Below are 15,048 nucleotides of genomic sequence, written 5' to 3'. Positions count from 1 at the left end.
AAAGACACACATATAAAAAATAGATGCACCTGATGCACCTAGGATCAATGAAAGATTGAGATGAATTTAAAATGATAAGAAATGCTGATGGCATTCTGGGGAAATGAGCAACAGCAACATTCATTGAGTGCAGATATTTTATGGGTGAAAGCTTATGTAAAGGACAGTCATGGAGGATGACTGACTGCTGTGCCTCTGTTTGTGTCTCTGTGTCTCAGCTGCGAAACCCATCAGACAAGTTCATCTACGCCACAGTGAAGCAGAGTTCGGTGGACATCTACTTCCGGCGCCAAGTGGAGTTGAGCACCATGTACCGCCACATGGAGAAGCACAACTACGAAAGCGCTGCTGAGGCCATCCAAGCTGTGCGCGACAAGTGAGCAACAGCTGGGGTAGCACCAGGGGATGAGGGTGGGGGTTTAATACTCGGAAAATTCCAATTGGGGAGGCCATAATGCTGAATGTACAGTATTTATGCTATCCCAGGTGAGCAATAGTGAGAGGAAGACAATAATGACATGATGTGGTTATCTAGTGTGCATTTTCATACACTCATTCGTTCCATTCCTCCTCTTCCCTGTTGTCCGTGTCCCTCCCTCAGCAAACTGCACGCGTTCATCTGGGACTCTGCCGTCCTGGAGTTTGAGGCATCACAGAAGTGTGACTTGGTGACAACAGGAGAGCTGTTCTTCCGCTCCGGCTTCGGCATAGGCATGCGGAAGGACAGCCCTTGGAAGCAAAACGTTTCCCTGTCCATTCTTAGGTGAATATTGGCCAGCAACAAGATACTATTGAAGCAACATGCTACCATACAATATTATAATAAGGGTGGTTTCCTGGACACAGATTAAGCATGGTCCTAGACTAAAAAGCATGGTCAATGGAGAGTCTCCATTGAAATACTGTAGCTTTTTAGTCCAGCACTAAGCCTAATGTGTGTCCAGGAAACGACCCCATAGTATACTCTATGTATTGTATCAGTATTTACTGTTTGAGACCTAACCTAAAGTATGATCTGGCTCTTCTCCCATAACAGCTCTCATGAGAATGGGTTCATGGAGGAACTAGATAAAACCTGGGTGAGATACCAGGAGTGTGACTCCAGGAGTAATGCCCCGGCCACCCTCACTTTTGAGAACATGGCAGGTATGTACGGTTCTCCAATTTAGTCCATAATGATACAGAAATGAGAGGAAATGCAAATAGTAAACTGGTGTGTAAGGAAGTAGCCCCCCCTGGTGAGCCAGAACGTTAGTCTACAGCAGGTGTGTAGGTATTCAAATTGGTGTGAAGGTATTTCTAAATCTGCAGAAGTTTGACAGATTGTTTTCATTAGGTTCATTGTGCTCAAAATGGTTCTCCATGGAGGATGCAGTGGCCACTGGTGACTTGGGATAATAGTATGTCCTGTGCACCACAGGCAGTAAAATAACAGGTTGGCATGTCCAAATTTTCTCCTAACAGGTGTGTTCATGTTGGTTGCTGGGGGTATTGTTGCTGGAATCTTCCTCATCTTTATTGAGATTGCGTATAAGCGCCACAAAGATGCCCGCAGGAAGCAGATGCAGCTGGCCTTCGCTGCGGTCAACGTGTGGAGGAAGAACCTACAGGTATGATCTGCCCGTCTTCACACACAGGCCCCAGCAGGGCAGCACATCAGACAACATCCTGTAGAGTAGGGTCTCAAACTCGCAACTCGCAAGCCGCATCTGGATCTAATGCGGCCAGTGGGGATCTTAGTAAATCCGGTCAGCGGTTGTAAAAAAATAAATAATAATAAACTTCACTGGGGATAGACTTATAGTCTGTTGTTGAAATCTAAGTAAATTCTTTGCCTTCGCCAATTCAGTATTTATTCTACCCCTTTTCCATGTATTTTGAAATTGTCGCAGGTAATCGCGAGTGATTCATTGGTGAGTGATTCATATGGACAGGATTAGAAAAAGTTTAATTATAACCTTCCACAGAGCTAGTTGGGTGTACTACATTATTATAGAAATTGAGCTGGCTGCATACTACTTCTCTAAATTTGGAAATGACTTATAATGAGAGATCCATGTTTTTTTGCACTCCCAAATCCCTCCCAAAACATGAATGTAACAAACAGCTGTGAGGATATTTGCAGCTCCACATGCATACATACAGCACACTCCCCAGCGCCTGTGAAAGGACTGATTTCATTATCCTCGTCTGCTGCTGCTGTGTCTGAGCGCTCAAGGACACGACCGGTCCCCTGCCTGGAGGGTACGATGACCCCCTTCCCCCACCCCTCTCTCTCTGTGAAGGGCAGAGTGGTGGAGTGCAGTGGGGGGGTACACCGGGGGAGTGCACCCCGGGTGAGTGCAGTGGGGCACCAGGAAGCTCTGATGTTGCTGTACAGTCAGCCAGATGCACACTGGGCCCGGCTCTCTCACTAAAGGGCTAGGCTACTGAATAGCTCAACGGGTGGCAGCCAAGCATCTCCTGGTCAATGGTCTCTCTTGACGCACATCATGTCCATGTACTGTTTGTAAAGGGGGATCGGAAAGTAACAGAGCTTTGGCCTTTTGTGTCTTGAAAGGCTTAGCGGGCTAGCTTTGGTTGACACACCATATAATCCATTTTGTACAAGCCAGAGCTTGAAGTGGATCTGAAATAGGTGCCAGTGCTCATAACATTTTTTAAAGGCGATATTCAAGGTGCCGGTACTATGTACTGGTAATCACCGACCCAACTCAAGCCAAACAAAACAAGCCATATAAGACTCTGTAGTAGCATGCAATGCTCCCAGCCACTGATTAAACCCTCCAACAGTTTAGAGAAACCTTTTTTTTCTAAACATGGTCTAATTGGTTGTAAAATGTGAAGGTTGAACTTGAGCTATATATTTCTTAATTACGTTGATGATTCTGTCAAGTGGGACCAGCTAATGTGAATCTCATTTCATGAAAATGTTCTCTGGTCCAAAGCGTTAGTGTGCTTTCCTCTAGTAGTTGCAGACCAGAAGCAACTTGTTGTCATTTTGCGATGGGACCAAAGCTAGTGGTTGTTTAGCTTTGTAGGTCCTTTAACGTTCTGTCATCTGTGAGTACTATATTCGGGATACACTACCAGTTGAAAGCAGAGGCACCAACATTAGATGCCTGTTTATAACTTCTCACCAAAATAAACTTGATTTTCAGTGTTGACAGATTGTTTAGACTGATGCAAGCTGTTTGGGGAAGATAATAAAAATAGCAGTTTCATTTGAAGTATTTTCTATCTCAATGGACAACAAAGAGGTGAATTTTGCTGCAAGTCTTCGCCTGCTTGTGCCAGAGGCCATCACATTGGGTCGGGCAATCCCACACACTATCAGCCATAGGGCCATTACTATAGGGCCCCCAATTACAATAGTACAGTTATCAGGTTTCGGGTAAGACCCAAGTGTAGACTGTGTTATTGTAACATCAGGGGCAGGCAAACAATGGGTCAAGGCAGGCAGGGGTCGATAATCCAGAGTAGGGGCAAAGGTGCAGGACGGCAGGCAGGCTCAAGGTCAGGCAGACGGGCTCGGAGTCAGGACAGGCAGGGGTCAAACCAGGAGGGCGAGAAAAGAGAGACTGGAAAAAGCAGGAGCTGAGACACAAAACGCTGGTCGGCTTGAATAAACAAGACGAACAGGCACAGACAGACAGAAAACACAAGTATAAATACCCAGGGGATAAGTGGGGAAGATGGGCGACACCTGGAGGGGGGTGGATACAAACACAAGGACAAGTGAAATAGATCAGGCTGTGACAACAGTAAAAGCATTTCCTTGTTCAGTTCAACGGAGAGAGCACTTACTGCTCTTTGAAGCTTTGACAAATTGTCTTGTTCTTTATGACTACTGAGCCGTGAGGTAAACAAGTCTAAATAGATCTCCTTTAGATGTTGTATTCGGTATTGTTTTCTATGGAAGGCAAAAAAACACAAGCAAGGCCGGTTAATATTTGTGCTGGGACATATCCACTGGGCCACTGTGTATTGTTGTAAGGTCAAATTAATACTGTACAAATTCTCATTATGTTAAAAGATGGATGCCCTGCTTTGGACTGAATGATGTATTATTGATTTATGTGTGATTTATACTCTAAGCAATGTGTATGAAGGGTGTACATGTCCATATTTCAACAACAATAATGGCAGACGAACATCAGGCACCAGTGAAAAATGTGCCCTAATTTCAGGTGCACTACATATACTGTATGCTTTTCGACCAACTACATTTCTCCCCATATTTGAAATGCATGACTAGTCGCCTGTCCTCGGGCTGTATTAGCATTTCAAACGATTCCAGACAGCCCTCTGATGAAGGCGGTGTTGTTGAGCAACCTCATTCAATGGTGAACGGTCTGAGAAGGTTGCAATGAAAAGGAGATGAACACGATTGTGGAGATTGTAAAGGGGGATTCTGCAATGATTTCACTGTTGTTGTTGATATCCTGGATGTAATAATCTCTTGAATATACTGATATACTGTGTTTCAAAGGGTAAAACGAGAAAAGAATGTTCCAAATGATTTAGACATCTAAAACAAATCACAAAGCAATATACAGTATTTAGCTATTTATAATCAGACTTCATTATCTGTTATGTGGAATTGACCTGGTCCATGCTTTTTGAGGGGTCAAGGACTATTAGGGGATTATAGCTACCAAGAAGACACAAGTTCATGTGGGACAGTGCTGGCCTATAGGTTCGACATCATACCACTCATTCTACATACTGTATCCCTTTTGGTTTTCCTGCACTACATGTTTTCTGGTTGAAGTCACACCCACTACCAAAATCTACTTCCCCTGCTCCTCTTAGTCTTCATCGCTCCCTTTGCCGTGGGAGAAACGCCATTATGCTAGTGTTGGTAGAACGCAAAGGGACCTTGTTGAATTTCACATGGTTTATTGATTAGTCGGTCCATATTTTTTCCATGATCTTAATGATCATTGTATAACCAGCCCCCCCCCCATGGATGGTTCTTATTTTACTGTGCCATGCCATCCGAGGCAGTCCTCAAAAAGTAGCCAGGAGAAATATACCCAGATTTTAATAGTAACCCAGCTCCAATTATAGGATACTTTATATGTCCACGTGGCATTGGCAGTAGACAGAAAGTGGACATGAGATACTGGACCATATTAAAGCTGGTAATTGAAATAGAGAGTAGTGTAACTACTCTGCAAGTTACTCTGCAGTTTTGGTGTACAGTAATGTAGTAATGTGTGTGTGTGGGGGGGGGGGACACTGAGACCAAACACACTCCTTCATCAGGGAACACCAATAATGTTTCTACATATATATTTATTTTAGGATAGGAAAAGTGATAGAGCAGAGCCTGACTCCAAACAGAAAACCTCTTTTAGGTCCATCAGTACCAACCTGGCCTCCAACATCAAGAGACGTAGGTCCTCCAAAGACACGGTAAGGAGTTGAAGGAAATTACACCCTCCCTTGTAATTCTCTCTCTTCCTCTCTTCCTTTACCTCATCCCGTTTTCTCTCTCTTCTGTCATCTCTTCCCGCAAAACGTTTCATTCCAGGCTCGTGTCAGTCACCCTCACACATGGAGTTACAGTCATGGCCACGTGTCTGTCAGTCAGTCATCGATAAACCATCCAGACATTTGTCCAACACCAAAAGAAGGAAATCGATATGAGCATGAGTAGGCAGTCTGAAGCTAAGGGCTTTCGTTTTCTTTGATAAAAAAAATGTGTTTTTAATGACTACTATGCAAAGGGATTACAAGAGCTAGTCCTTATGCTGGTCTTTCTCCTGTGGCTAAACTAGACACCATTTTGGTTTGTGCTCTCCTTTTTAGTTGTGTATGTGTGTTTGTCTCCTTTCACTGATTGGTCTGTGCTGCACCTTCCTTTGTGTGTGTCACATTTTGTGTGTTTTTTTCCTTTCATTACAAATAATGGCCAAGAAAAAGCCAAATGCACCGGGTAACAGACTTTACGTTCTCTTTTCTTTCCACAGACTTTCCATTTTAAGGGATCTCCTGTCAAGTGTGTTTGACCAAAAAATATTTACTTGTAGTGTTTCAATCAACAAATGCTGCTGGGAATGAAAAGAGATATAATATAATACAGTGGCTTACGAAAATATTCACTCCCCTTGGCATTTTTCCTATTTTGTTGCCTCCCCCCCAAAGCCAATACTTTGTAGAGCCACCTTTTGCAGCAATTACAGCTGCAAGTCTCTTGGGGTATGTCTCTATAAGCTTGACACAACAAGCCACTGGGATTTTTGTACATTCTTCAAAGAAAAGTTCAAGTTGGATGGGTTGTACCTGTGCACAGCAATCTTTAAATCATACCACAGATTCTCAATTAGATTGAGGACTGGTCTTTGAATAGGCCATTCCAAAATGTTTCCCCTTAAACCACTTGAGTGTTGCTTTAGCAGTATGCTTAGGGTCATTTTCCTGCTGGAAAGTGAACCTCCATCCCAGTCTCAAATCTCTGGAAGACTGAAACAGGTTTCCCTCAAGACTTTCCCTCTATTTATCATTCCTTCAATTCTGACCACTTTTCCAGTCTCTGCCGATGAAAAACATCCCAACAGTATGATGCTGCCACTACCATGCTTCACTGTGGGGAGGGTGTTCTCGGGGTGATAGGAGGTGTTGGGTTTGCTCCAGACATAGCGTTTTCCTTGATGGCCAAAAAGCTCAATTCTAGTCTCATCTGACCAGAGTACCTTATTCCATATGTTTGGTGAGTCTCCCACATGCCTTTATTTTTTCTTTAAGCAATGGCTTTTTTCTGGCCACTTTTCTGTAAAGCCCAGCTCTGTGGAGTGTATGGCTTAAAGTGGTCCTATGGACAGATACTCCAATCTCTGCTGTGGAGCTTTGCAGCTCCTCCAGGGTTATCTTTGGTCTCTTTGTTGCCTCTCTGATTAATGCCCTCCTTGCCTGGTCTGTGAGTTTTGGTGGGCAGCCGTCTCATGGCAGGTTTATTGTGGTGTCCTATTCTTTCCATGTTTTAATAATGGATTTATTGGTGCTTCGTGGGATGTTCAAAGTTTCTGATATTTTTTTATAACCCAACCCTGATCTGTACTTCTCCACAACTTTGTCCCTGACCAGTTTGGAGAGCTCCTTGTTCTTCATGGTGCCGCTTGCTTGGTGGAGCCCCTTGCTTAGTGGTGTTGCAGAATCTGGGTCCTTCCAGAACAGGTGTATGTATACTGAGATCGTGTGACAGATCATGTGACATTTAGATTGCACTCAGGTGGACTTTATTTAATTAATTATGTGACTTATGAAGGTAATTGGTTGCACCAGATCTTATTTAGGGGCTTCATAGCAAAGTGGGTGAATACATATGCACGCATCACTTTTCAATTATTATTATTTTTGAATTTTCTGAAACAAGTCATTTTTAAAATTTCACTTCACCAATTTGGACTATTTTGTGTATGTCCATTACATCAAATCTAAATAAAAATCCATTTAAATTACAGGTTGTAATGCAACAAAATAGGAAAAACGCCAAGGGGGATGAATACTTTTGCAAGGCACTGTATATGCATGCCATTTATGTCATTGTGGACTGTGTATTGTCCTGCTGATAAATCTCAAACAAACATTTTTATGTTGAATACTTGGTAATTTAATGACAATCATTTTTACATTAGATTATCCAGAGCTCAACACGTTCGTTCCATGAGTCCTGGAACTGTATATGGTTACATGAATACTGTAAATATGGTTACTGTAGCAGGATTCATACTGAATGTAGTTTTATGAAATGAAATCTTGCGTCTTGTGACGGCCGGCCGCCCAACAACCTGCCCGCTTGACCCTATCCCCTCCTCTCTTCTCCAGACCATTTCCGGAGACCTTCTCCCTTACCTCACCTCGCTCATCAACTCATCCCTGACCGCTGGCTATGTCCCTTCAGTCTTCAAGAGAGCGAGAGTTGCACCCCTTCTGAAAAAACCTACACTCGATCCCTCCGATGTCAACAACTACAGACCAGTATCCCTTCTTTCTTTTCTCTCCAAAACTCTTGAACGTGCCGTCCTTGGCCAGCTCTCCCGCTATCTCTCTCTGAATGACCTTCTTGATCCAAATCAGTCAGGTTTCAAGACTAGTCATTCAACTGAGACTGCTCTTCTCTGTATCACGGAGGCGCTCCGCACCGCTAAAGCTAACTCTCTCTCCTCTGCTCTCATCCTTCTAGACCTATCGGCTGCCTTCGATACTGTGAACCATCAGATCCTCCTCTCCACCCTCTCCGAGTTGGGCATCTCCGGCGCGGCCCACGCTTGGATTGCGTCCTACCTGACAGGTCGCTCCTACCAGGTGGCGTCTCCTCACCACGCGCTCTCACCACTGGTGTCCCCCAGGGCTCTGTTCTAGGCCCTCTCCTATTCTCGCTATACACCAAGTCACTTGGCTCTGTCATAACCTCACATGGTCTCTCCTATCATTGCTATGCAGACGACACACAATTAATCTTCTCCTTTCCCCCTTCTGATGACCAGGTGGCACATCGCATCTCTGCATGTCTGGCAGACATATCAGTGTGGATGACGGATCACCACCTCAAGCTGAACCTCGGCAAGACGGAGCTGCTCTTCCTCCCGGGGAAGGACTGCCCGTTCCATGATCTCGCCATCACGGTTGACAACTCCATTGTGTCCTCCCAGAGCGCTAAGAACCTTGGCGTGATCCTGGACAACACCCTGTCGTTCTCAACTAACATCAAGGCGGTGGCCCGTTCCTGTAGGTTCATGCTCTACAACATCCGCAGAGTACGACCCTGCCTCACACAGGAAGCGGCGCAGGTCCTAATCCAGGCACTTGTCATCTCCCGTCTGGATTACTGCAACTCGCTGTTGGCTGGGCTCCCTGCCTGTGCCATTAAACCCCTACAACTCATCCAGAATGCCGCAGCCCATCTGGTGTTCAACCTTCCCAAGTTCTCTCACGTCACCCCGCTCCTCCGCTCTCTCCACTGGCTTCCAGTTGAAGCTCGCATCCGCTACAAGACCATGGTGCTTGCCTACGGAGCTGTGAGGGGAACGGCTCCAGGCTCTGATCAGGCCCTACACCCAAACAAGGGCACTGCGTTCATCCACCTCTGGCCTGCTCGCCTCCCTACCACTGAGGAAGTACAGTTCCCGCTCAGCCCAGTCTAAACTGTTCGCTGCTCTGGCCCCCCAATGGTGGAACAAACTCCCTCACGACGCCAGGACAGCGGAGTCAATCACCACCTTCCGGAGACACCTGAAACCCCACCTCTTTAAGGAATACCTAGGATAGGATAAGTAATCCTTCTCACCCCCCCCTTTAAGATTTAGATGCACTATTGTAAAGTGACTGTTCTGCTGGATGTCATAAGGTGAATGCACCAATTTGTAAGTCGCTCTGGATAAGAGCGTCTGCTAAATGACTTAAATGTAATGTAAATGTAATAATAGCCTGGTGTGCTGTAGCTAACTCTTTGTGATGCCATACATGTTTGGTGTGACAATGGATGAACTCAGAGAGGACTTACTTGGCTGAAGCACAAACAGACTTGGAGCACCAGGCTACAAAGTCTAGACAGAGGATTGGAATGTATTCCAGTCCGTTGAGCATTGGTATTGTCAGCTGAACATTTTAGTCATTTCAAAAACAGTTTATTTTGTTTTACTTTTTGCCTCCAGGTTGTGCCATCCAAAGCAGTGTGTCAATCTTCCAGAGCCCTGTCTCTGTAGACAATCAATCCAATTGTATTTTTATATTAATTTTGTATTATTATTTAGTGATAAAAATAGGTAGCCTAAAACTACCCACAAAATAAATCCTACACTTTTATTGGAATTGACCCATTTATTTTTGTTGTAACCATCCTATTATTTTATATCAGTGTTTATTTATAAATGGATTTCAACGGATTGTGAGTATCGGTATCCACACCATATGCCACACTGCTTCTTTCCACCTCCTTGGTTGTTGTGGAGAAGACCAGTGCTTCCCAACCCTGGTCCTGGAGTACCCCCAACAGTACACATTGTTGTTGTAGCACTGGGCAAACACACCTCTTCATCTTAGGGCTTGATGATTAGTTGACAAGTGGAATCAGGTGCGCTTGTCCAGGGTTAAACTAAAAATGTGTACTGTTGGGGTATACGAGGACCAGGGTTGGGAAACACTGGTGTAGACTGTTGTCATGCTGTTCGCCTGTCTGTTGGCAGGAGGTGCTGTGAGCTATGATTCGGAATGTGAAGCTGTACCTAAAATTGTAACGGCATTGGAAACAGTGAGGTCACACATGCTCAGTAGTCAAATGTTGTTGAACGTCGCAGATAGAAATGCCATGAATAAAACTGATGTTTCCTTATTCTACATGTCAGAAAGGCATGTTTATTCTACATACAGTAGATTATCTCTATCTTAACGTTCCACAACGTTGTACCCTTGGTACAATCTCATTTTCGTGGAATATCATGTCAACTTTTTACATTTCCTTTAAGGATTTCTTGGTCACAACAAGAATACTTGACACAATAAAACTTTTTTTAAGGTGGTGGTAGTTTTGAATGATAAATAGCTTCATGTCTTTCATCAACAGCATTATAATCACTTTTATACAATGGTAATTGGTAATCCGTGGTGAAATTAACAGCAGGACAAAAACATCCGTGCCTGGATATTATCATGTCAGTTTCCATGGCAACCGAGGATAGGCCCTTTCATAGACCCTTTGTAACACCAAACTGAAAATTCTTCCCAACACTGATGATAAATTGTGTTCTGTGCTCCAAAATGTCAGGGTATGACATTTAGCATTAATTTGAAAATCCATATTACACTTGCAGGCAAAATATGCTAAATGGGCTGGGACAACACGTCTCTGTATAAATCAATACCATACAGCGGGAAAAAAATCCAGTTACTTGGCAACAACACTGTAGCTTAGTCTCACATCTGTGACCTTGCTTTGTTTATTGATCAGCATGCACAGTTCATAGGGTCCCTGCGGTGCTGAGCTTGATCTGTCCAAACAACCATTCCGAATCACAGGCAAACACTGCCTTGAGGGGGGACTTGATGAAATGTATGACATAATCATGTTACATAACATTTGTTGTGTTGTATGCACCGTGAATATATATGATGTGAGTACAGATTAAATAATTTGTTCTATTTTGTATTCTTCCCATACTCTCTGCAGCCTTATCCCACGGACATCACAGGCCAGCTCAACTTGTCAGACCCCTCTGTCAGCACGGTGGTGTGAGAGATTGAGAGAGAGAAATGAGAGGACTGAAATGAGAGAGAGGATCCTGGTTTGGAGACAGAAGCTGGTCCATTGCTGCTACGCCACCTGAGCCATTGCCCATCCTGTTCTCTATCTACCCACATAGAACATGTGTTCTGCTCATTCCCCACCAAACACAACAGGCAGGAACTGGATAGCTGACATCCCACTGACAAACTGTGCCAATTCACAATTGAGCCAAACCACCTGTTTTTTTCCCACACAGAGGCCTGACCCAGCACAATGATAGCTTTAGGTTTATTTTTATAATCTGCCTGCTAGAGTCATGTAGTTGTGTACTTTACGTGTGAAACAACAAGAAATATATACATTTTCTGATCATGTCATTCGCAATACATCGTCATGCACTGTGTTTCTGATTTCAATAAGCGATAGATTATATAGATCATGTTTAAGAGTATTTTGTGATGTCAATGTCTTACTACCTCCACTTATTTAGACGAACCTTAGACATGTAGGATACTGTAGTTAAAACTATTTGACATTGTAAGGTTTTCCTGTGTTACATTTATCGACAGGTTTTTGTTAGCATTAGCTAATGCGGTGTAGTGTGGGGCAATAACAATGGACAAGTTGTCAATTTATAAATTAGCAGCATACAGCTATGCTAATATCTAAGTGTAAATCCGAGTTAAGCACACTTTGTCCATTGTAGCACTCATATCAGCTGCAATCCCTTTCTTTAGCTATAGATGTCTTAGCCCCTTTTATGTGTTAATTTACTTCATTCTCTCAGTGGTAGTACAGCATTGATTGCATGGCAGACTATTCTCAGCATTCAACAATACTAATGTTTCTGAGCCAAACGTCTTTGGCATGACATCGGTGAAGGAGTTGCCATCAACAGAAATAGACTGGTAACCACTAGTGCTGTAGGCTATGTTGTTGTTCATTCAAGAAAATTGCTCTCTACAATTGTTGATTTGACAGTGTTACATGGTCATTAATGCAAATCAATTGATCAGTCAACATCAAGTCTCTATATAGCCTATATAGTGCCTTCAGAAAGTATTCATACCCCTTATTCCAAATGTTGTCTTGTTACAGCCTGAATTCAAAATTGATTAAAAAAGCATTTCTCACCCCTCTACACACAATACCCCATAATGACAACGTGAAACATGTTTTTAGACATTTTTGCAAATGCATTGTAAATGAAATACAAACATATCTAATTTCCATAAGTATTCACACCCGTGAGTCAATACTTTGTTGAAGCACCTTTGGCAGCGATTACAGCAAGGTGTCTTTCTGGGTAAGTCTCTAAGAGCATTCCAGACCTGGATTGTGCAACATTTGCACATTACTCTTTTCAAAATTCTTCAAGCCCTGTTAAATTGGTTGTTGATCATTGCTAGAACAACCATTTTCAGGTCTTGCCATATACTTTCAAGTAGATTTAAGTCAAAACTGTAACTCGGCCACTCAGGAGCATTCACTGTCTTCTTTGTAAGCAGCTCCAGTGTAGATTTGGCCTTGTGTTTTGGGTTAATGTCCTGCTGAAAGGTGAATTAATCTCCCGTGTCTGGTGGAAAGCAGACTGAACCAGGTTTCCCTCTAGGATTTTGCCTGTGTTTAAGCTCCCTTCTGTTTATTTTTTTATCCTGAAAAACTCCCCAGTCCTTAACGATTACAAGCATACTCATAACATGATGCAGCCACCACGATGCTTGAAAATATAGAGAGTGGTACTCAATAATGTGTTGTATTAGATTTCCCCAAAACATAACACTTTGTATTAAGGACAAACATGATGCATGTTTTGGAATATTGTAATTCTGTACAGGCTTCTTAATTTTCACTCTGTCAATTAGGCTAGTATTGTGGAGTAACTACAATGTGGTTGATTCATCAGTCAGTTTATCATTTTTCTTTAATTTGTCAAATAAAATAAAAAACATAATTCCGCTTTGACATTATGGGATATTGTGTAGTCCAGTGACACAACATCTCAATGTAATCAATTTTATATTCAGGTTGTAACACAACAACATGGAAAAAGTCAAGGGGTGTGAAAACTTTCTGAAGACACTGTATTCTCTCTACATAGTCTCTTTTATATCATGACAATATTGAGGATATTGTGACGTGTACATGATTTCTGGATGTTTTGAGCCTAAACTGCACTGACAGTGATTGTCTCTCTTTGGCTCAAAATATCCTGTAATGATTTATATATTATTGTGGTGTGTATACTATGTATATGTGTATATAAATCTATATATATATATATATATAATCATGTTCTGTCAACCTTAGGGGTGTTCTGGTAATCGGCTAGGATGGCTGTTGTAGCTGTGTGGTTAACCCTATAAATTAATGACTTATACTACTTTGTATTTCTAATATAATAATATATTTCACTATGTCACTGTATTTTTGCTTTATATGTGAGATTAGATTAATAAAATCCCTCACTCTTACCCTTTCATATTTTCCAGACTGCATTTACACCGACATTTAGTCTGTCAATAGCAAATTGATTAATTGCAAAAATGATATATTGTAAAAAGTTTGTTTCCTGCAAAAACCTGTCAGAGATCCTTCGGTGTAGCTCAAGTGTATCCTGGCATGTTCCTGACTCAAGATCTGAAACACTGTTTAGCACTTTTGTCTTAAAGATCCAATGCAGCCGTTTTTATCTCAATATCAAATAATTTATGGGTAACAATTAAGTACCTTACAATACTGTGATTGTTTTAATTAAAAATTGTCAAAAATAAGCAAAAATTGCTTCTTAGAGCAATTTCTCAAGCAAGAATTTAGCTAGGACAGTCAGGGAGTGGTCTGAGTGGGGAGCGGAAAACTGGAACTCTCTTTCTTATTGGTCTATTAACTAATTTACCGCCTGGTGATGTCCCCAGGTAGGCCAAAACTCCATCCATCCCACCAAAACAGGCTGAAATTTCAGGCGGTCTTTTCAAACAGCTCTTACACTAAAAGGACATTATCTTAATTTTCACAATTTCACAGTGTTATTCCAACCACATGATATATATATATATAAATATATAAATATATATATATATATATATATATATATATATATATATATAGCAAAGAGAAAAATCACGTTTTTGACTGCACTGGGCCTTTAAACAATCAACATGAGGGCTTTGCTCATAATTGTGAGAAATTAAGAATGTGAAATATATACCTGTAACTGTTACTATACCTGTATTTTATGGGCCGAAAATATGTTTTTTGTGCAATAGGCCCGTTTTAAATGTTGATGGTTTTAGAGAGAGACATGAATTGATCTGTCTGGAATCATTTTTTATTTTTTTTATTATGGTTTCAGTATTGACGGGCTCAATTTTGTATAGGTGTTCCATTTATCATTCAAGTTAATTAATGTGGGAAAATATATTAATTATTACTTATAACAATGGAGCCATCAACCAGAGATCGGAAGTTTAGCTATGGTTGTGTCAATGTTCTCATGGATCTTGAAAATATACCTAAATGATTATGTAAGTATAATAATTATTAATGAAGTTTAAATTGAGGTAGAAATATTTGATAATCTAATTTCTCAATACAGAGTGTTTATTCGGAATTGTAACTCGAAAGAGTGTCTGTTCTGTTAGCCAAGAAAGTTCAGTAGTTGCAATGCTTGGGAAAACAGATTACATTGGATTGTGTGATAGAATTACAGACTGTGATTAAAGTGTTCAATTGTCATTTCAGGTGACTCAAAACATATTCAACAACACAGTTCCGTATTATTTTAATGTAAAATTACAATTTTGCAGGGCTTTAAGATA

At 41.8% G+C, this 15,048-nt stretch overlaps 1 protein-coding gene across 3 annotated transcripts in view; it reads left to right on the top strand.

Annotated features, from left to right (window-relative positions):
• grin1b (glutamate receptor, ionotropic, N-methyl D-aspartate 1b) overlaps nt 1-12,575 on the top strand; it is a 62,537-nt gene extending 49,962 nt beyond the window's left edge. For 2 of the 3 annotated variants that reach the window (XM_046346574.1, XM_046346573.1), the window contains 5 exons: nt 219-376; nt 602-763; nt 1,037-1,146; nt 1,465-1,610; nt 11,174-12,575. In XM_046346574.1, the coding sequence (XP_046202530.1) occupies nt 219-376; nt 602-763; nt 1,037-1,146; nt 1,465-1,610; nt 11,174-11,239 (642 nt within the window). In that variant the 3' untranslated portion in view covers nt 11,240-12,575. Of the gene's footprint in view, nt 1-218; nt 377-601; nt 764-1,036; nt 1,147-1,464; nt 1,611-5,310; nt 5,422-11,173 lie in introns of all 3 variants that reach the window. The other variant, XM_046346575.1, reaches the window with a different exon arrangement.
• Nucleotides 12,576-15,048: the final 2,473 nt, after the last annotated feature.

The sequence above is a fragment of the Oncorhynchus gorbuscha genome, linkage group LG04 (assembly GCF_021184085.1).
Source record: "Oncorhynchus gorbuscha isolate QuinsamMale2020 ecotype Even-year linkage group LG04, OgorEven_v1.0, whole genome shotgun sequence".
NCBI classification, from domain to species: Eukaryota; Metazoa; Chordata; class Actinopteri; order Salmoniformes; family Salmonidae; genus Oncorhynchus; species Oncorhynchus gorbuscha.
Note: the sequence above shows the minus strand (reverse complement) of the source record. Positions and strands in the feature narration are given on the sequence as shown.